General features: G+C 38.8%; 1 protein-coding gene across 2 annotated transcripts in view; it reads left to right on the forward strand.

Moving 5' to 3' along the window:
- PEX7 (peroxisomal biogenesis factor 7) overlaps window positions 1–18,261 on the forward strand; it is a 43,055-nt gene extending 24,794 nt beyond the window's left edge. For both annotated transcript variants that reach the window (XM_088053797.1, XM_005518469.3), the window contains exons 9-10: window positions 4,556–4,655; window positions 17,620–18,261. In XM_088053797.1, the coding sequence (XP_087909923.1) occupies window positions 4,556–4,655; window positions 17,620–17,688 (169 nt within the window). In that variant the 3' untranslated portion in view covers window positions 17,689–18,261. The remainder of the gene's footprint in view (window positions 1–4,555; window positions 4,656–17,619) is intronic.
- Window positions 18,262–23,530: the final 5,269 nt, after the last annotated feature.

Below are 23,530 nucleotides of genomic sequence, written 5' to 3' on the forward strand. Positions count from 1 at the left end.
AAACAGATTCATTGCTGTGTTATTTTAATAGCAGTTTAGTTATGATACTATTCATTTATACTCTTCTGTTTGAAGAAGTCAAAGTTGTGTGTCTGTTTGAAGCTCAGAATTATCTGCAAGCATTAGTTTATAATAGATAACAGAATAGAGCATAGTACTGGAGCAGTCCTTTACTGTCGGAGCTCTGTAATCTTAGAGGTTACTGAAGCTTTATGGTTTAACTGAACAGCTGCAAATCTTAGTTCAGATTGTCAAACTGCCATGTAAGAGGCAGGGTTTTGTTTGTTTCAGGTTGTACAGCTAGTTTGGCACATAATCACAACTGTATATCTAGAAGAAAAAGTAGTGGGTTGAAAACAAAGTTAACAATACTTAGCTTCCTCCTTTGCAAAGAGTATAACGATTGAATGTGAGTGCTGTAGCCAAGCTACTGAAAAGGAACCTAGGAGCTGAGAAAAAGAGGATGTTGGTTTGAACTTGAGTTTTTACATACCTTGATGTAATGATTTATAATCCCTGTCCAGTAAATGCTTAATTCAGACGAATTTTTTCTATAACATTTCCTTACTCTTCAGAAGAGCTCAGAAAAAATGTAGGCTAATTAAAGAGCACACTGAACACAAAGGAATCATTAAAATGTCAGGAAATACACAAAGTACTGTAACATTTCCAGAACTACTTTAGGTCTGCCTGCATATTCTTAAACATTATCTCTGTCAAAATTCAGTTTGGAAGAACATCAGTGTCGTCTTTTACTGGAATCACCATTGGGTATTTTTGGACTCTTCAGTATAAAAAAGAAATCGTGGTGCATTAGTCACAGACAGTGCTCACCAAAATCTAAACAGAGGATCTGATAAATCATAGAGCTTCATTAAGCTGGTATCAGGCCAGATCTTGAATCATATTCACAGAATATGTCCCTAATATCTGTCCCTAAGGCAGAAAGGCAATTTTTGTTAAAAGTTGTACTATATTGGACATCATCTCTGCAACACACTGTAAGTTAAACCACTATCTCCAGCTCTCATCACTATGTACAAGTTCAGTAACTTGGATCACAAAGAAGTCTTACAGAATAAGGCTGATCCTAAAATAAACTGTGTTTCACTTCAGTTAGGTATCCTTATTATTCTTGTGGTTTTTTTCTGAGTTTTTTCCTTCAAGGTGAAAAGGTGGTTGTTGGCTCATTTGTTCTCTTTTTTTTTTTTTTTTTTTAATTTTCCTTAAATGGAAATTGTCCTTTTATACTCAAATTGCTTCAGAATGTTGATACTTCACTGGAACTGTAATGAAATAATTTCTTCAGAACATTGGTATGGAAACAGTTAGATGTTCCCAGTTAATGCCTGAAGTAATGTCGTTGCTCTAATTGGCCTGTATCCGAAAGTAGTTTGACACTAAGCTCTCCTCTGACAAAAGTTTTTCTAGTTTGCAGGAAGAACTTTTACAAGTCAGCACAGGAATTAGGGGATAGGAGCAGGGGGATGAATTGTGTGATACACATGTAGTAAACTATCACTGAGTTCTGTGTTGCTCTTGAAAGGTTCTTGGCTTTATAAATCCACATTCTACTGTGACTTGTGCCTGGTGTGATTGTGTGTGAAAGCTAGCATTAGTCATTGAGTGGGCTTTTATGGAAAGCAGCCTCTGAACAGCTGATTCACACCCACCTAAAAATATGATGTATGAAGACATAACCTAAGAGCATTAGTAAAGCTTTCATGAATAAATATTTATCATAAATATTTTTTTCTCTACTCAGAAGGATGTAGACTTGATGAGTTGTTTATTATGCTTCCATCTGTGCATTTTCATTGAATCATTTCCTGGAGTAACTTGTGAACCTGTTGAAAACTTAACTAGATTTCACAGGAAACTTGTAGTCTAAATTTACTAAGCTTTTACAAATTTAATGGAAACTTATGAATATGCAAGAGGGGGAAACCTCAAGTACTGCCTTAAGGAAGGTAAGGGAAGCATGAATTCCACCTCAAGGGAGTAATCTTCTTTCTGATATGCTAGCTCCTTATCATGCAGCAACAGACACTGGGACCTGGAATGATACTTGCTACCTCTGTTTTCCCAGCCAGTGGTGAAGGTGCAGGGGCACTTGGTAAGGGTAGAGTGGGGGTGAGGACAAGGTAGAAGATATGCAGGATAGACTGTATTTGGGTTGGTAAAAGTGATTTGGTTAGGGAGCACAGGTCTTTGTGACACCGCTATGGGTGTTACAAAGTACAAAATCCATAGCATGAGAGGTTTTTCTCTTCTTACAATGTCTTGTTCAGAATAAGCAGTCCACTTGCAATACATGTGCAGCTTATGAATTGTATGCCAGGTACATGTAAAACAAATAAACTTTAGAGAAAAGAGGGAGAAGTTATACTTCTAACAAAAGTTAATTAAAGCATTAAAAAGTTTAAGAAGATACACTCATATTCAGGTTTTGGGGTTTTGTGATCAATGCACATGTGACTGAAGTTGTGACTTCATACATAATGTGGGTAAAAATAGCAGTTCTAAATGACACACTTGTGGTTGTACAGGCTGTATTAAACTGTAAGGGACCCTAAAAGCCTGTGTGGTTGTCTGGCCCATTTTTTAAGTTCATGCCATTAACTCTGTAGATACAACTGAAGTAATGCAAGCATACCTACTTGTGTAGGTCCTGCTGTGGTAAAACAGTGTCTTAGAAAAATTGCATTTCCCTCTCAGTCTGCAGAATGTGATGAACATTGACTCTGAGGAAAATATTGTTGTCACCACGGTGGTTTTGGAAGCTGTGCTGTAGACAGTGTTTCTTGCTTTGGATTGCAAAGTTGTTATGAAAACCATCATTAATTTGTCATCAATGGTTGTCAGTCTTGAGACTGAGAACATTTTTTTGAGCTTTCACTAGTAATTATTTATATATTAAAAAAGGTATCAAAGCTTCCAGTCAGTCTGTTGAACTTGAACTAATTTGCAGTAGTCTTAAATTCTAAACTGCTGCTGACTTTTTACAACATGACTTCATATAACAAACACTATTGTCCTACTATTTTAAAAATTGATCAAAAGGTATTTTTTTATTCATGTAAATCTAAAATTACATTCTTTAATCACAGTTTTCAGTTATGAGCATCTGTCTTTCAAGAATTAATAGAGGGCTAATGTGGTAAGGAAGGCTAACACTATTACGTAGAAACAACAAGATTTGTTTCCTTACCTTCTTATGAACAAATGTGGGAGGATGAAAATGCTGAGATGGTCTTTTGCTCCTCTCTCCTGCAAAATAAATTGTTTATTTTAGATCTCAGGTACTAGGAAAAAATTAAGAGGGTTGTTGCTATGGCATAGCCATTGTGCTGATACCACTCTCCTTGTTTATGAAGGAAATAACATCTACTTATTAAACAAACTGACCCTGCTGCCTCCAGTGTTTGCTATTTCACCTGAATTGGTTTGAACTTACAGTACTTCCACTGTAGTTGGTCTGATAATGAGCTGTTCTTGTTAAGTTTTGTCACTTTTCCCAATAAAGGCAAGGCAAAGAGACTTCTATGATTGTTACAGAAGTAGTAAAGCATATAATTGACCCCTGTGTGAAAATCTGGGCTGTAGAAAATAAGATTACAGCTGACAGCCCACAAAATATGCTGTGCTGTGCAGTCTGTGGACTTTCTCAGTAGTATGTACAACACAAGAAAGAGAAACAAATCTTTGCTTGGTGCCATCATTTTGTCATTGTGTTGTTAGCTGAAGGTTCTGGGGCTTAATCTTTTTTTTCATGACTGAGGTGTCTTTTACCTATATTTTAATTCCATCTACTCTTAGATCTCTCATACTTGCTGTTAATGGCATTGATGGACACTGCATCTACCAGGACAGTAACTGAAAGAAGTAGAGGATCTCAGAATTATTATTTTCTAAGAATTTTTTATCAACCAAGGCTCAAAGGAAAAATTTCTTTTAAAAATATTTTAAAAGTATGAACTAGTGGAATTGACTGTGTAATGCAGATCTGTGTTGTACAAATTTGTTACTAAATTATAATATTGAATTTCTGTTTTACAGGAACACAGTCTCAAAATTGAGAATGTGCATGACTGAGATCTCTAAATGAGTGTGTAATTTTTATTTAAATAAAGACCCCATAGTTAATGATGCTGAAAACTGAGAAAAATCACAAATTGTGCTAATATCTTTCAGGGATAAGATTCCCCAGCCATCAAGAAATATAACAAGAGTATTCTAGCCTATATTTTTTTCTTCTCTTTTAATAATGTCCCATTGACTGCTTCTTGGTGCCAACTTTGATCTCAGTTTCTGCAACAGGACACAAAGATGGCTTTGCCCAGTGGGGTTTAATTTATGCAAATCAGCAGATGGCTTTGCAGGAGTATGATTTGTTATGTTTCCTAAGTGGATGAGTTTGCTTTTTTAAATACCGTGGCAGCAACAGATTTGTCAATATCTTGCATTATGTTTTTGAAATGGCCTTTCAATTACGTTAATTGTGGTTTGTTTGATTTTTTTTCCTCTCTCTTTCCCTCCTTTATTCTCTCTATAGATTCTGGGACTTTTCCAAGCCTAATCCTTTGCTGGAAACAGTTGAGCATCATACTGAATTTACATGTGGTCTCGATTTAAGTCTTCACAACCGTGGTCAGGTAAGAGCTGGAATGCATTTACTTTTCATTTGCCTGTTATAGGCGCTGTGGTCATTGCTGGGCTGCAGGACTCAGATCCTGAATAAGTCACCAGATTGCAGTAAGCTTCTGGAAGTGAGTCTGGCTGAATGCTTATCAAATAAACCTTATTTCAGGTCCATTTTTATTTGTGAAGCGGTTCCTTGCATTGGCTGGGAGAGGAGGGCAGGACAGACTAAATTGAAAAATCAGATAACTGAAAGCCATGGTGAGCTCTAGGAAAATGAAGTATTTTGTTTCGGAAAGAAGAATAGTAGAGAAGAGTCTAGAATGCTAAGCTGAGATACAGAGCTTTCTTCCATCTACTTAAATCGCCAAGTTAAATGTTGGTAGTGTCGCACATGATACTGTTCAGAGGACTAGGAGAGGCTTAATCTGCGGCTGAAATTCAAAAACCCTCAGCTGTTAATGTAAATAATTAGAAACTATTTTATCAGTAGTTTTACAGTTGTTTCTATTTTGTAAACAGAGGATTCTTTTTTGTAGTATGAAATGTTTTTTTAGACTAGAAGCTCTGAAAAACTGAAGTTAATTTTTACTTTAAACTGAGAAAGCCTTTAGTTTTCACACAAAAATTACTGTAAGCATATTAACTGTTCCTAATGCACTATTTAATATGCCAGAGATATAATTTGCATCTAGATTCTTCTCAAATTCACAGTAAAATGATTTTTTTACCCCAGATAAAAATTTCAACAGCTGCATTCACATTCTGTTTTGACAAAGCAAATTAAAACATTATAATTTCTGCTGGTAAAAAGACACAAGAGAAAGGTGTAAGTTTGGCAAAATACTTAGCTTACTGCACATGGAACCATTCTAGCTAAATGATATCTTGATGGTTTTTCTGCCTGGTCGGTTGTTTCTTAAATTCTCTTGCTTCAGTGGTGCTGCAGTAACTGTACACAAGGTTGTGCTGTGAACCACACAGGGGAATTTGTAAGGCTGAAAAAATCTCTCAAGGTTCAGGTTATTTTTCATCAGTGCAAGGCAAGAGTACTTAAAGGCCAGTTACTGGGTTATTGAAACTGAGTGACTGCATGGATGTGATTTGGTTCCACTGGGTCCAGAGGGAGCAGCAGGCATAGCGCAGTGCATTTAGGGCTTCACAGTCCCACAGCAGTGCGTGTGCTGAGCCCAGTTCAGTTTTCCATGAAGCTGGTGTGGGTTTGCATGTGATCTGAATGAAAAGAGAATATTTTTTCTTTCATTTTGTATTGAGGATGCGATTACTTTGACTATAAGCCCATTGCTTCATGGTAGATAATGAATTGAAAAAAAAGTGCACATGCACTTTTATGTTGAAAAGGGGAAAATGATGGTGTGCATACCCATCAACACTAGGACATTTGTGCATTCAGGTATCTTTTTTTCCACACAGAAATTCTACAAGTCTGATTTTGGACTTGGTGCACAAAATCTATAAATCTGGGGTACATATCCATATTTACTGAGTGCCAATGTGCATTCCAGACAGAAGTTTGGCATTTGCAACAGCTTTGATATTCCTCTGTTTTTTTCCATTGAGTTGATTTAATGTATTCTGAGGGTTGGATATCACAGCAATGCAAATTGTGAATTGTGTTTTTTTTAAAGAAGTTTAAAAATATGTGATAAAATTTAACTCTCACTAAGTTAAAGAGTGAACACAAGGGAAACGTAACCCCCGCTTTTAAAGGAATACCATGAGATACCACCTTGAATATACTTTGTTCAGCTCTGAGCAGGACATGGACCTGTTGGAATGAGTCCAGAGAAAGGCCATGAAAATGATCAGAGGGCTAAAGCAAATCTCTTACGAAGACAGGCTGAGAGAGTTGGGATTGTTTAGCCTGGAAAAGACAAGGCTCCAGGGAGACCTTGTAGCTGTCTTCCAGTACTTAAACAGATCCTTTGAGAGAGCCGGAGAGGAACTTTTTACAAGGACATATATTGGTAGGACAAGGGGTAATGGCTTCAAACTGAAAGATCATTGATAGGTATAAGGAAGAAATTCTTTACTGTGAGGATGATGAGACACTGGAACAGAGTTGTGGATGGAAGTGTTCAAGGCCAGATAACCTGGTCTAGTGAATGGTGTCCTTGTGCGTGTCAGGGAGGGTTTGAACTAGATGATCTTTAAGTTCCCTTCCAGCCCAAACCATTCTATGATTCTGTGAACACCTGCTGAATAGTTGCTTCATGAGCAATGTATGAGCCCTTGGAGGCTTTCCCTGTCTTCTGCATCCATCCAACAAAGATTATTTGCTTAAATTTTATGCTGCTGTTCCCAATATGTAGGTTGTCTTTATGTCTGTCCTTTATCAATCTGATGATGAGCTCCATTATTTGTTTTCTTCATTTATTTATTTGCATGATTTGTGATTTTCACAGTGTGCTTTATAAGGAGTTACGATTTCAGAATTGAACTGCTTCTCTCCTCTGGGGAGAAAGAGAAGGATCCAGGGAGAATGTAGGGTATTTTATTTATAATGGACAAGCTATTCATTTATACTCAAATTAAGTACCATTCTGGTCATTAACCTTTGCTTTCATTCTTAAAGATATCTTTTGTTGTCTAGACAGATTATGTTTTTTTTGGCTTTGAACAATGAACTTCAGCATTTTTGAAGTGCTTTTTACATGTCAAGGAAAAAATTATCTGCACTATTGAAAGTGTTCAGAATAGAATTGTGATTAAGTAGCTAGTGATCTCGGAATTACAAGATATTCCTATAGAACTGATTGAGCTTTGAACAGAACCCACAGGCAGAGAGTTGCTACATGCAGGCAATCTAGTTCTTGTGCTAAAGGAGGCAACATGTGGAAAAAAAATCTGGTCATAAGGAATGTGAAGAGACCTACTAGTATTAGCTAGATGAAACAGTTAACTCCTTTGTGCTTAATTGAATATTGTAGTATCTATTTTGGATTGTCTGCCTCTATTTTTTGAAATAAGAGTTTTATCTCTAATATAGATAGATATTTATCTCTAATACAGATAGAATAAGTAGGTGTTTTTTGAAAGCTTTGAATTTTAAAAATCAGATGTTGTTTGGTTTGAGAGTTTTTTTCCCACCATAATGTTAGTGTCAGATTCATAGAAATTTGAGTTAACAAACTTTTAGGTGCGTAGAAAAATGTGCATTTAGCAGTGCAAAGCATTAACAGAAATGATCCTCATTATATTCAGGGTATTTCTCTATTAAACTGCAAGTGCTGATGTGAGAGTTTGCCAGGCATGTTTTCCAGGAGAAAATATTCCCAATGCCAGCTTTCAGCCAAAGTAGCCTTGGCACACATGAGAACAGTGACAAGACCCTAAGCACCAAAAATCTTTTACATTTGTGATAGCGTATACTATTAAGAAATGAGCAAATCTCTACCCTGTCAGCAACATTAAGAAGATGCAGTTTTTCAAACCAGATAGTTCTTTCCAAAGTTTAGTGATAGGAAAACCGGATAAAGTTTGCTTCCTTGTATACACACTAGATAGATATAAGATGTATGTGGAGATTAAAAAATGGCAATCAGCTATAAACTCTTCCTTGCTTGGGGCTGGTAATGCTAGACCATGTAGTGGAGTTGTGCTCTGCAGCTCACTGGATTTCTTACTTCTCTGCTGATATTTACTTCCCCTGTATGTGATCTGTAAATGTTCTGATGAATGAAAAAATCATACGCCTTTAAGCCATCTCTTCCTGGGATTTTGCTGTGTTTACATTCATGTTTAAATGCTGTAAGTAAATTCCTTTGGTGTTATTTATGCAGCTTTATATAAAAACAGCCTTTTTTTTCTGTTGTAGGTTAAATGCCATATGGGAATCATGAATTAATTTTAAATATCTTCAGGCAATTCATTAATGACACAGATAAAAGTACGGATCCTATAAACTTTTCCTTCTTATCTTGATTCTGAAATTATATATCTTTATTCTGAAATATTTATTCTTATCTTGATTCTGAAATTTATAAGTATATAAAGAATAGAAAATACACATGTATCATGAATGTCTTTAAATCATGGACAAAAAGATACCCAGCCCTTTCTGTTGCAGTTCTAAAACAATTTTGCCTAACACAAATGTAAAAAAACCTGGCACTCTGAATTTTGCCTGAAAATCTTTTTTGGCTATACCTCATATCTGTTCTGAACTCTGTAACGCAGCCAGTGGAAAGTATAAATTAATGATTTCCATTGAGTCAGGCTTTCTGTTGTGCTGCTGAGAACAGGATTAAGTGTCTCATGGGAACAGGAGAGGAATCTTTCCATTTCTCTACACTTCTGTGCTATGAACAATGACATTCCTAAACTGCAAGGATACGTAATTTTCAGTGGGAGTGATGGCAAGTGGTGTAGTGGCTTAGAGCACTTGGTATGAGAAAAGCAGATTAGAAATCTGCGACATGCCAGATCAGAATAGGACTCCACAATGTACAGTGCTGAGGTGCTTCCTTTGGAAATTAAAAATTAAAAATGTTCAGCTCCAAATGAGAATGAACCAAGTATCAGTTCTCTAGTTCAAAATAATTTTTTATCTGAATGCATGCTGAAGTCTAGGTTTTAGAATAATTTGTGTACAACACAGTACAACTAAGTGTGATCACTGAGGATTTGCTTCTACTGTGATTGTGTTTGGATCATAATTGCACTACAAAAGGGCAGCTGTCTGTGTAAATAGCTGTTTCTGTCAACAAGTTTGAGAGGAAATTTGTTTTCTCCAACGTTCTGGCTGCACCTCCTTATTTTCCCAGTTCTCCTCCCCATCCCACATGGGGTTGGGGTGAGTGAGCAGTAGCATGGTACTCAGTTGCTGATGAGGATTAAACCATAACACACACAAAACACCCCATATTATGGAGACAGTGATAGTAGCAGTGTGATACCCATAGCTCTTGTGCTCAGTGTCACACTGGTCTTGTGATTTGGCCTTCCTGAATTTCCACTCTCCCTAAAGCTGCAGGGTGTCACCAGCATGTTCTGCCAAGCCACAGTCTACTCCTTCCTTGCACCTGGCCAGTGGCAGAGTTGAGAAGAGGTGCCTGCATTGGTCTGTTGATCTCATGAAACCCATGATCCCATGATGGTGTCCTGCACCACTGAAATTTTAATTTAATTTCTTACTAGCTGGAGGGAGGCCATGACCAAACTATATACACTTGACCTGCATGCCCTGAAAGTAACTTGAAATCTAGTTCTAAATTTGTCCAGCTTTATGGGGAGATATTTGGTCATTGTCAAGTTTTGGTGTGCAGGTTTATTCTGCTCCTTGTTTTTTTTTGTGCAGCTTTTGCAGTGTGCTGCATTAGCTGTGCCAACACAGGAAGCAGAAGGGACAGGAGGGGCTGCAGAAGTTGGCTTAACCAGTATAGTCAAATATAAATGCAGATGATGCCTTTAGTAAGGCTGTTTGGCTAAGTATTTTGCTGTTCATTTAAATTAATTGTGGATGCTCAAGAGGCCCAGAAATGTTGATTGTTCCATATAAAAGTGGAGTTACGTCTTGTGGAAATGTACAGAAAAACAGACATTCTCAGTTTTATTATTTTGATCGCTTGCTCTTATCCCTTACACTTAATTACTAAGGACCTGATAGCTTCCACCCAGCTGTTGTGGCTATCCCACTGCTGTAATTATAACACTATCTGTGTTTCATTTTAGTCTCTCCTTATGGTCCTTCTCTAGGATGCTACTAAAGTTATGCAGTTTCTTTGATTCTTTGAGATAAAAAGAATCTACTAACCTAATTTCAGAGTGGATTTTTTCCACAAAATATCAAATTTCACCAGCTGCAAGTGTTAATCCAATCTGAACACCTTACTGAGTTGGAGGGGCTAAAAAGAGATATTCCTTACTGGTACTTACTGTATGTCTTTCCCAAACTGTGAAAATTAAACTTTCACTGTGTAAGTCAAAGCTAGGCACTCATGAGTAATGGCCACTATTTGCCATTATCAGCAAAAGTCTCTTGGTTTGGAAAGGTTTCTGTCAAGCATCACAATTTAGTAAAAGCTGCAAGTGTTTGGAGAGGAAAATCAATTTTGATGCTGAAGTACTTGGAAGGATGGGAGGCAGTGCTTTCTTATTTAGTAAATGTGTTGCTTGTGCATTTTATTTGGTGCAGTGGCTTACAAATACTTGCTGCTTCTGTGAGCCCCATCTTTTACTCAGTGTAGTGGATTCTGTTAGTGACCAGTAAATGTTCGAGAAGTCCCAGTGAATTTCACTAGTAGAAGACATTGAATTGCATTGAATTGTGCTCTGTGGAAGACAGCAGGATTTTGCAGCTGTTACTGAAAATACTGTTTGTCTTCTGATTATTTGTGGTTAGATCCCAAAAAGAAGGAACTGAACTTAACTCTGAGCTGAAGGATAAATTTGAAGGTCAGATAGGGTCATTAGAAAACAGTTTCACTGATGTAAATTGATTGGATTTGGGGTCACCAGGGTCAGTATCAGCACAGAAAGGCATTTTGCATTTCCTATGTATCTTCTACAGAACTTAAAAATACCAATTAAGCCAGTTCTTAGAAGACTGAGGTGATGTCTTTCTTCTAATTTTTAAAGTACAGAGGAATTGCTACCAAATCTCTGGAGATTTCAAGGATTTTTTTCTAACCTGCAACTCACATCTCCATTTCCTTCACAACTTACTGATGAAAGCACACTTAGAAGACTTGCATTTAGGAATGTGTGGCGTGACTTCCAAGTCATCTTCCCATTGCCCATGTCAGAGCGACAGAAAAAATGATGAGCAGCTCTTGGCTTCTTAGATCAGTTCTTTGTGACATATCTTTGCAATGTGAAAAATAATGCCCCTCAAGTCTTTTATCTCTTTATTCCCTTGAGAAAGAAACAGATTTTTTAAGCAGCATTTGGAGCATCTGTTTCTGATAACTCTAATTTGAACCTAGATCTTTATAAGAAGTTCTGCTCCAGGGTTTGTTTCATTTTGTCTTTACTGGAAATAATAATTGAATGAAGGTGTGTTTTTTCAAAATTAAATTTAAAAAAAAAATTGGTGTTACTGCACCATTGCAGTGAACTGCATTGAAAATAAAAACTTTTATTTGCAAACTCCCATCACTTTCACTCACATGTAAAGGTTGGCATTATGCAGTTCACTCTGGCAACTGCTAACCAAACAGGCCACAGTAATGGTCCAGATTTTCTAGAAGAAAATAAATATTGAATGAATTTAAACTCATGCATGATCCATTATGCACTTGACCAATTAGCTTCAATGTTCACCTGTGAAAATAATTTGATGAGTAGCAAACCTAATAGCTTGCTTTATCTTCAATTAATCTCAATCCCACAAGCTTAGAGGATGTTCGGGATCCTTCAAAAATACGTAATAATGATATAGACCATTAAATTCTGTTTGAGAAGACACAGAAGATAAGAAACTAAAAGAGGAAGGGAAACACAACTAATGGGAGTCAAGAACAGATTTTTTTTTCTTCTGACTCTTCTACAGAAAAAAAAAAAAAAAGACTGGTTTCATTTGAAAATGGGATGGGGAGAAGCTGAGAAATGGGTCTCTCTCAGGCACATTTATGTATTATCATGTGATTCATTATGAGCACTCTGGAAACTCAGTGGCACCAAGATAGTTCTGGAGATATTAATCTAGAGAAGGCTGTACTTTGTTCTGATTAAACCCTTTCATAAAGGGTAATTGAACTCTTAAGTTTTTAGTTGTTCTTTTGAATATATTTAATCTTGATTAGGGCTTGCAGATTTATTGTGCCTTCAAGTACTGAATAAAAAAAGTTGGTGGCTAACTTGGGAGTTTTCTCTTGTTCTCTTGCTTCTTCTGAACAGTAAAGAGGCAGAATGTCATGCAGGTAATTGCACTAGACTGAATGGATTGCCCTCGGGTGCTGGAAAAGGTCTAAGTCTATTGCAAGGCAAGATGATTGTGATGAATAGGAAACAGAGTGCCTGTCAAAGTAGTAAATCAGTTAGTGAGTCAATGGAAATGGCTCTGATAAATGAATGGATGTCAGTATTAAATCAGTTGGTGGAAAACATTGTTATACTCTGGGACAAGGATAAACATTTCAATAAAATACAGCATAGCTGTTTTAGCTGAGTGGAACCATGATTTTCTAGTCAAGCAATTAGCTTTCTGGGATGATTGCAGTTTTTTGATTGCTTGCTTGCTTTTTGGCTTTTTGTGAAGAGAAATACAATGATCCCCATTTTTTGTATTTGTTTATGTGACTTTGCTGGCAGATAAATTGGCATGATATTTATTCTGCAGTAATAACAGTATAGTACCTTTAGTGTATGTGCTGCTACTGCAACTTTGCTACTGAAATAAAAGCCTTAAAGACAATTAATAAATGTCATTTTGTTAGACTGCCTTTGTTCCATATAGCTTTAGTTACAATGAAAATTACCAGGCTTAGAATGCTTCTTCTATTTGCGTTATTTCTTGATGTAGCTTACCAGTCAGTGCAACGAAAAATATTCATGTTTTACCATTAAGCTCTAATTATTATGCTTTTCCCTGCAGTTCAATAGCTAAAAGTTGCATTCTACAGTTACAAGAGTATTCATAAATGATAATGAAAGTTGCATGACATACAAAACATGCCATGCAAAATAATCAATATTATAAGGATATTGCAATTTATATAGTTATTTGCAACTGAAATAAACCGTCCTCTGCTCTGCTGGCATGTCACTTTGAAAAAAAAACAAAAAACCCCATGCATCCTCTAAAAACAGAAACCAGTGAGATTTGTTTGAATCTCTGAGTAAAATTTGTCCCTGAGACAGCAGACATATTTTACAGGAGGACAGACTGCCATCCCTTCATGCTCCTAATGGCAGGGACTTTTACCAGGTGTGCAAATAAAGTGTGAGTCCATTTTCAGTTTTCCTTTGTCTTCATCCCACCACAGGAGGATTTTCTTCACCTGTCAGTAACATCATCTCTTTGATCAAAATATAAACTCTAGGAACTTGACCCTTTTTGTATGTTATATTTATTTACTGTGGTGTGCTGGATGAGCCTTCATCCCAATGAAATTTCTACCTCTATTTTAATATTTAAGTAGCATTTAGTTTATTTTTTAAAAAAGGCTAAAATGCTTTGAAGTATGTATTAAAAATGGTCATATGTCACATGAGAAATGAGATTTCTAAATACTTTTAAAGCACTTACATTCAATATCCCATGTTCTCCTCTTCTGGGGAAAGGCACACAACTGTTGTACGACCACTGTATAAGACAGGTCACAAGATAAAAGGCAAAATGTGAGAAGAGACATTTTGTAAACTGATGCAGCTGCTTCATGAACAAGTCTTTATCTTAGGATTCATCTTAGTTGTTTGTATTTGAGGCAGTGACAATCTCTGAGCTACTGCAAAGGGGCACGTGGCACCCTCCATCAATGAATGCTGGCTGCTGCACTCTTGGCTTACAGTTGGCCCCTTTCTCTGACAGTCTTGGCTGTATTTTGGAGAAAGTATGGAGAAATGGAGATGCTATTTCATTTTTTAATGTTCTGCCATGCTGCAGTGTCCCAGTTTCCCATAGATACTTGTTTGCTGTACTTCACATGTGTATTTTCATCAAGGTTTCTGGTATCAGTATTCCATTATAGACTTGCTGCTGCACAGGAGAACTTGATTCACTGTTACTTACTGTAGCTTTTGTTTTCCTCTTGTCGGCTGGCTGTTTTCTCCTTTCATGTGATATCATTAAGTCAATAAGTTGGGCAACTTATCTCAAGTGATCCTTTTCAAACTCTTTTAATATCCCCTGTTTATTTTTAGTGTTGCTAGATTAAATGGTTCTGTAACTATATTTGTTCAGAGGTGATTTCAGGGATGCTAATTACATTGATAACACGTGGGAATTCCCATGGGATTTTTTCCAAATGTTATTTTTGTTTCTTGTTTCTTTACAAGAATAGAAAGTATTGCCTATAGAGCATTGATCCGTAGCTGTGGAGAATAGTAAAAAACCTGCAGTTTATGTGATTGCCAGCTTCTACACAGCATTTAGTGGAAAACTCAAATTTTCTTTTTGGTATGATTTGAGAGACTGCAATGCAGCAGAACATTATGCTACAGAAAGCTCTATTATGTCGTATGAATAGACAGACATATTGTCAAGAGTTTTTTTGACCCATTTAGACGTATATGGAAAGCACTTCAAATAACTAAGTAGAACCAGCTAAGGAAGCAATAAAAATGAATAATAGTGCAGTATAGTAAACACAAAATGGGCTAATTATAGTCTGAAATCAAATACTGTAGTTGGATTTCCAAATTTTTACTGTGCAGCTGTTCATTCTGGCTCTAGAAGAGAACAGGAATTGCAGTTTGCAGCAGAAGGAAGCTTGTTGTGCAGAGGATCCAATACTGTATCTTTTGTGATCCCAACTGGAAATGACATTGTAAAGATAATGCAATATGGGTTCATCTAGGCTGGCTGACATTTGTGGACCTCAACAGCTTTTTCTCTTTAGCTCTCTTCTTTCTTCTTCTGTTTGCCTTAGTTCTTGTCTCCCACAATATGTTGTGAATATATATGGTAAGTCATCTTTTTGAGTAATTGTCAGTATGGTTAACCCTTTGTCATGGTTTTAAACCAGTAACTAAAAAAATTACTTATTTCTTGCTGTGAGATATGGATTAGAGCAAGAGCAAAACAGGCTTAAAACTTAAAAAGGAATAAAGAAAGTTAACAAACTACAAGAATAAGAACACCAGAATAAACTTCCAGAAAACCCTTTTTATCCCCTACTACCCACCATTCTCTTGTTCACATGACAACAGAGACAAAAACTTTGGAACTTTGGTGTTTAAAACAGTCCCAATTCCTGCTACAGTCTTTTCATTGGTCTTTGTAGAGAAACAGAAGTCTCTTTCTGTTAATCTATGGAGTTTCTCACAAGAAAACTATTTCTGTTATAGTTTTCTATTTCCCTGATGTCAGCTGCCCAGAAATCCTGTCATCAGAGCTCACTCCTCCCATTTCACATTACTCTGAGGTGTATATGGGCCATGAGTCTAGGGATGTCATTTTAAGGATGAGTTATTCAAAGGCAAAAGTCTTCTTTATCTGTCTCTGTGAGCTCCACTAGAAAACAGTTTTCTCATTGCCCCCCCAAGGCTTCAAATCTTCGCTTCACTCTGTTCCAGCACTTCACTGTATTACAATTACTCTACTTTTTACTCAAAATCCACACTTTGAACACTCTATTCCTCCCTATATACTCTATCATGAATTAAAGGAGTTTTTTCAGGACCTTATTGTCCATCTCCATAGCTTTAACAGAAAAATATTTCAGCTTATAAAGCATCTCCTTATTCTCTACCTTTTCTGAAGCTTAATTCTTTTCTTTACTGTCTCTGATAGTTTATAAAGTCTCTTTACATGTTGATTACTCTCTTTTTCTCTCTCTGGATAAAAGGATTAATCTGCAAGTCTCATCTGGGTAATGAAAGGGTTAAAATCTTGCCCAGGGTTTGTAGATGGTTCTGTGATCTCTGCCGGAGCAGCAGCTGGAGCTGTCTGCGATGGAAGATTCTTCATGGCTGCTCTGGAGAGTGTGGTCGCTGTCTCAGCCTGCCGCAGGTCAAGAGCTTTTTTTCCTCTCTTTACTCGGCAGTCTCTGGTGAATTCAGACACAACAAAAACTGCAGCCGAGGCAGGGACCGGCCTGGCCCGGCCAGAGCCCGGAGCAAGCCCCGCAGGCCCCATCTCCTGGCTGGGAGCTGCTGGGCCCAGCCCAGCCCCAGCCCAGGCCGCATGGCCAGGCAGGGAACGGGAGGCCAGCTGGAGCTCTGCTACCTTTCACAGCCAGGAAACAAAAAAGCTCAAGAGTGCTCTGACTTTATATCTTAAGGAGGTGTTCACAGGTTGAATTCACTTTTAAATGGTCAAATCTGCTGTCAATTCTTAGAAATGACCGATAATTGGTCGGGAGGAAAGACTCCCATCAGCCACCAGCAGCTTCAACTTCCTTAGCTCCCAAAGCTATCTTAAAAGTAAAGCCACCCCATGACACCCTTCCACTTTGTTACAGACTCTAAAGTTCATTTTCAATTAATTTTCAAACCTAAAGCATTCTGTAGTCTTTTCCCTTTTGATCTTGTTAGTTATTAAAATCTTTAAACACTATAGACCTAGGTTAATCTTCTGGTTTTAAGTTCAAGCCTTCATCTAGGATAGAGCTTGTGACATTGGATTCAGGAAAGTTTCAATTATACTCTGATCAGTCACTGTATTTATAACATGCCTTTCCTACAAGTAGCACCACTTCTTATCAGATTGGTGGTGGTCTAGGTAGTGCTTGAAGCAAAACCATAGCCTCCAAATCACAATGCTCAGCAAATACACATCTTTCTTCTCAACAATAGACAGTGAGCTCATAGCTTATCAAGCATGAGATTGAAATTCTGGCTTAATTCTTCTGGAAACTTCCTGTATAATTTTGTTGAACTTTTTTTTTTTTTTTCCTCAGCACTAGACATTAGGAAAATGTCTATAACAAATCTCTGTATCTGCAAGTATAAGAAGGTTGTTCAGATATGGTCATGAAATGTTTAGATATTATGGTAAAAGGATCCTAAGACTCTATAAAGAGAAGAAACAAGGATGGCAAGGTCTGGACTTTCATGTGTCCTTCTTTAATTTTCAGTTATATTCTTTTGCCTATTTGGAACAATCAGTTGAAACCCAAAGGTTTCCCTGCTTTCCTCATGGGGAGTATAAAAAATAGGAGGTTGTTAATTTTCATGTTTCTCAGTAAAGTTTAAAAAAAACAAAACTAAACAAATTTAGTTATTGTATAATTTTGAAGCACTTTAAGTCAGAGTACCAACTGGTATTAAATCCACAATATGAATTAAGTTCCCTGTGGTTTTTGTCAAAATGACACTTGTGAAGGATCTAAATTGATTCTGTTTGCTTTGTAGGTGGTGGACTGTGCTTGGGATGAACTAGTCAAGATCTATACTCCATCGTGTCTGGCAGTTCCTGTTTAGAAGAGAAGATGATCTGACGTGCCAGGAACCTTTGTCTCTTCCCCCACAACCAGACTTGTGCTAAAGTGTCAACAGTGTCACTAATCTCAGTGTCTCTTTATAAGTAAAACTGCTTGAATGGAGTGTTGTGCACTTGAACATGTGGAGACTTTAGGGCTTGGTTTACTGTACAGGTAGTACTTGAACTAGCAAAATGTTCCACAGCTATTCAATGGCTGAAGAGTGGCCATAGCAGATATCAGTGGTGTCTTCAGAGCTGAATAACCAACATGAGTTTGTGATCTTCCTGGCTAATGATGAGAGCAGAGGTCTGAATCTTCTTGTTCCTTGTAGAGATTAAAAGTAACTGGCAGTGTATTTCGAGATGTCACTGTAGAAAAGAAAAGAAAGGAAAAGAAAGGAAAGGAAAGGAAAAGAAAATAAAGGCTTTTTACTGTAAAGTACTGTAATGTCAACTGAAGTTTGTATCACCCAGATGCATTTATATTTTCCTGTGAGTCACGTTGCATTATTTTCTTCTGCAATATGATGCATTTACTCTTGATTGACAGTAAATGTCATAGTTTATAGCCAGCTGATTTGTTTGACCTTTTTGATTGCCGCTTCACAAAGATGGTAAAGATTATTTTCATGTATTTTTCCTTTAGATCTCTTTGGGCAAGACAGTTGATGAAGTTATGTAGAAAGATACTCTGATAATAGAGAAAATGGTTATTAAAAAATGAAATATATACTAAACTAATTGGATCACAGTTCTCAAGATTCAGAGGTAGAGCAACCATCTCTTCTATTAGACTTGACTTCTGTTTTCACTTAGAAAGTTTTTCCAATGAACAGAAGAGGAATGTGGCCATGTATCCAGTGTTTCTGGACCTCTGACAGCCTGGCCAAAGTGAGAACTGATGTCCAGACCAGGTCACCTATATACATGCAGATTAATTGCATGATATAAGCATAGCAGATCCAGCATGGCCGAAGTATTGCAGTCACTACAATATACACAACATGTTCTAGGTATGTTGAATACTTTGCATTCCCAGTTTGACCCCTCAGCCCACATGCTGCTACTTCCATCTAAGTTTTCTGGGGCAGGTAGAGATCTTCAGATGTTCTGTTTCTCCAAACACCTCTGAATAGTGTTTTAGGATCAAACTGTGATAGCACTACAGCACTCATTGATATATGTTAGCCTTCTCTCTTGGTCTTCTGATAGCCATTTTTTTACCTTTTTCAGACTGTCTCCTTTCTGCTGTTGGCCCATCTCAACTACCACTACCATCAAAAGACTCTGCAGGTTGGGTCTTTGCAGATCTCTGGTCAGGTTTTCATAGTGTGCTGTTAGTAAATACTCTACTCTCCTGGGTTGCAGCACTCACAGATCAACCAATAGCAGACACTGCCAGATCTGCAGGATGCTTTGAAGCAATGAAGGAAAGAATTCAACTGAGCTAAGACCAGCAAGCTGGAAGGAAAGGGTGATTGTTCTATTTTGGAGAAAGAGCCAGGAAACTAACAGGTAGCCACAGGGAGACATGCATATGTTGATGTGGTATATAGGACTGGACAGGAAGAAAGTTTCTTTTACAACTTGATAATTTGGATCCCAATTGGATCTTGTATTTTTCTTGGTCAAATGCAAACTGCCCCCAGACTGACATATTTTTGAGGACAATTAATAACAAAAAATAGATTTTATATATTTTTTTTTTACGACAGTGTGCTGTACCAAATCCCAAACGTTTACTGCACTTTAATTCTGTGTGCTGAGGAATAATGCAAAATAAAGCTGTGCTGCATGCAGCTTTCAGCAGTACCATGGGCCATAAAATCTAATTTTAGGCATTAAAATTGATTATTTCAACTTCAATAGTTCTTCCACTCTTCTGTTTCATCTCCCTTTTCTGCTTTGATTACAAGTTGCTTGTCTGAGTGGAGCATTTTGGTGGCAGGTGTGTATTTTATATGCATGTTTCTGGGGGGACAGAGAGAGTGGGTTATTCCAGAATGTTGCCATAGCCTATCAGTTGGAAGGGAAAATTTAGAAAACCTAGTGCAGGGGGAAAAATTAGGAATTCTGAACATGCACACTCGGCACATGGATTAAATCTTTCCTCAACTGCCTTCTCTCCCCTCATGTCCTGGTTAGCTTCAGTGCTGAGGGTTGCTGTATCCAGATTTAATTCTCTTGAAAGATGAGCACATCCAGAAGATGCACATAGTAAATAAAAACTGTGGCCTTTAATCTTCCTGTGTGATCTTTGAATGGTGAGAATGTGCTATAACATTTCTGCACTGTAACAGAAATAACAATTTGGCAATAGTTGTTGCTGATTCTTAATTCTCAGGGAATATTTGCTATAATTGTTTCGAAGAAATACTTCTTATTTTATGACCAAAATATTAGCTTCCAATATTTTTTTTTCGTTTACTGAAACAACTAATAACAATCTGAAAGATGTAATGTGTTCTACTTTCAAACTTGCTCCTGTCAAAGTTTTTGTTTTAAGTCTGGGTTTCTCTTTGGGTCAAGAAACATATTGATTAATCAAGTTCTAAAGTGTGGATTTGTTGTTCTATAATGCTATTAAAATAATTGCAGACAGTATCTTTGGCTATACTCTTGTGTTCACTTCCCCAATTAAGAAACGTTCAGAAAGAAAATGCAGTGAAAGATACTGAGGGTATCTTCTAAGGAAAGTATCATAATCACGGTTTATTTAATTTATGAATACTGGGTGATGGTCACATTTTTCCCCTGTACTGGTAGAGACCATATTTATGCAACTCTTCCTAGCTGTGTGTCCCATCAGATCTTCATTTTCATAAAGGAAAGCTATTTTAAATTATTCTTTGTGTCTGCTTGTGCAGAGTATGTGTCAGTGATGAAGTGATCTCTTTCTTCTAGACAAGTAAAGTGCTGGCCTCACATTTTGCTGCATAAGCAGGGTGTACTGTGTCTTTCAGTAGAACTGTTCAGCTGTGCTCAGGGTCATGGGATGGGGAATGGATACAGCTCTATGCAGTTCTTCCCTGATAGACCTCATGGTTGCATTAGACTCTAATTAAAGCAATTAAAGCAAATTTTCCATTAAACATTTTATAGAGATCTTTACCATTTTGATCCAAGAAGCCATTATAAAAAATCTATGCCCTTAGGAAGACACCAATTTGCTGCAGTTTTGTTTTCCTCTCACCTGTGTCATTGTAGCTAGGTGAAATGCAGAAGTGAGCATAATTTCCTTTAAAGGATGAGAGTTAAGGTATCATAATCTTCTTATTAGGGTAAGGAACCACAGAGCCATTCATTGCTATCATCTGCCCCACTGCCAGGCCAAAACTCTTGAACAGAGTCAACGTATGAACCGAGTAGCCACTGTTCCCTCTGGACACAGAAACAGCCGGTGTGGAGAAGTACCTTCACTGCAGTGTCACCTGGGATGTTATCTCCCTGTTGCTTTATTCAAGTCCTCCCCAATGAAGAGCAGAACACTTTGTGTGACTGTGAAGTGGTGGAGAGGCAGTGGGAGTACTGACCTGGCCTCAATCCATTTTGAAAAAGGGGTGACTTGGCAACGGACAACAGCTTCCTCTCCACCTCCCTTTGGCTGGCTATAGACAAAACAAGGAGTACCATGAGAGATGGTGCAAGAGAAGCTGCCCTTTCAGCGCAGGTGAGTTCCAAAAGATAAGATTTGGTACTCGAACAATTGACTTTCCAAACAGTATTGGTGCTGCCTTTCCCTGATCTCTGCATTCAGTTCTGGGCTCCACAATTTAAGGAGGATCTGAAGATCCTTGAATGCATCCAGAAGCGTAGCTCAAAGCTGGTGAAAGGGTGGAAGGCATGTCCTGTGAGGAGAGGCTGAGGGCTTTGGGCTTGTCTAGTTCAGATCAAAGGAGGCTGAGAGGAAATGTCATCACTTTCTGATACTTCCAAAGGAGTGCAAGTGGATAGGGAAGTGCTGATCTCTCCCCCATAGAATTTAAGTGTTAAGATGCATGGGAATGGTTTGAAGAAGATGCACCAGAGGAGGTTTAGACTAGACATTTGGGAGCATTTCTTTACTAAGCAGGCATTCAAACATTGGAGCAGGCTTCCTAGAGAGGTGGTCAATGTCCCAAGCTTGTCAGTGTTTAAGAGGCATTTGGAAAATACCCTTAACAACATGATTTAATTTCTGGTCTGCCCTGCATTGGTCAGGCAGTTGAACTAGTATGATCATTCTACATCCCTTGCAAGAGAAATACTCTATTAAAATTTTTGTTTCTGATACCTTTGTTTTTCTGTTTCAGTCAAGGAAATATTTAGCACCCAAAGCAGTTTTGCAGCCTGATACTCTGTAATGCCAGAGATTCACTTCTCTAGTAATAATTTCACTGGTGAGGTGACAAAATTGTTTCTGCCAGAGGATACACTCGGGCATAGTCCAAATTACTACAGTATTTCCAGAAAGCACAGTCTGATTTTTTTCCATCTGCACTTATTTGGCAGGAGTTTTTCTCCCATGTGCAAACACTGTTGAGGTGACCCACACTTTCCTTTAAATTGTGTTGTATGTGAGCTTGGGGTGAGTCCAAATAGACACTGATGAAAATGTGTTGGCATATTTCTCCAGTGGATTCTGAAACCAGACTTGGTCTCCAGTGCCTGTGGTTTCTTTTCCTGCATTACCAGTTTTCATCTTCAGACACTCATTCTTAATGCGTACCTCATTTCATTTTATAAACCTTGCCCTGTCTCCTTTACCCTGCCTGTCCTGATGAGAGAAATCGCTGGATGGTGTTAAAAGAAGGCTCAAGATTATAAGGCAGCTCTGAATAAAAGTATAGTTTTTCCTTCCTTTGTGTTGCCTGACACTGCAGGAGACTGATAGAGAGGACTGTCTGCCCGAGAGAAATGCTTTTGCTTTGCCTTTTCTTTTGAGTCAATACGGTTTATTGCCATCTCCTGTTAAAACTTTCATCTGGAAAGCCGAGAGAAGCGATCAGTTTATTTAAGCTTTACCAGGCTTTAAAACATCACTTTTGAAAGCCGTGTGGCTACCAATTTTTGGTAACTTCTCAAAGCAATTCCCTCTGCTAGAACCCGGTTCTCCCTGTTTTTCTTAGCAGCGGTTCCCGTCTCTTTGCCGCTCGCAGCCCCAGAAGGCGCTCCCCTGGATAAGCCGAAGGAGCAGGGGGGCAGTGGGAGGGATGCTGCCGACAGGCTCGATAGATGCTTTTTCCCGGGAGGCCATATACTTTTGGGGAGTAGGAGAAGCGGTACTCCCTGCTTGGGAACGCTCGGGCCCGCACTGATCTCGCTTCTCCAAGAGACGTGGGGTTTCCCACTGCTCTTCCACGTTATTTTCGGGCCGGCGGCACTCGGCTGCGGAGCTGCGGGCGCCCCGCGGCTTTCCCCCGCGGGGAAAGCGCCTCGGAGCCCGCTCCGCTGCCCGTCCTCCTGCACCCGAGCGGAGTCGGGAGGGCTTGCGGACAGCGGGGGGCTTCCCATCCCCGCTGAGCCGGGCGTGCTCCGGGGGACACCGCACGGCGAACCTGGAAACACGGGAGGCGGGGGCGGCGGAATGGGGGACACCGACAGCGGCGACGCAGACACACTGGGGATGGCGTGGGGACACACCGGGGGCGGGGAGGGGACGCGGGTAGGAGGGGAGACACGCTGGGGGCGGCGCGGGGGGGACACGTCGGGGGCGGTGGCTGCCCTGCCGGGAGCGCGTCCTGCCTCCTCCCGCCCCTTGCCTCCGCTCGTCCCCGTCCCCCCGCGCCGCCGCCGCCGCGGCGGGTGGCCGGGCGGGCGGCAGAGCCGGGGGCCCCGGCGGCGGGGCCGTGCGCGGCCAGG

Source organism: Pseudopodoces humilis, chromosome 3 (genome assembly GCF_049639895.1).
Source record: "Pseudopodoces humilis isolate 2021_Gansu_Grassland_sample_001 chromosome 3, ASM4963989v1, whole genome shotgun sequence".
Classification (NCBI taxonomy): Eukaryota; Metazoa; Chordata; class Aves; order Passeriformes; family Paridae; genus Pseudopodoces; species Pseudopodoces humilis.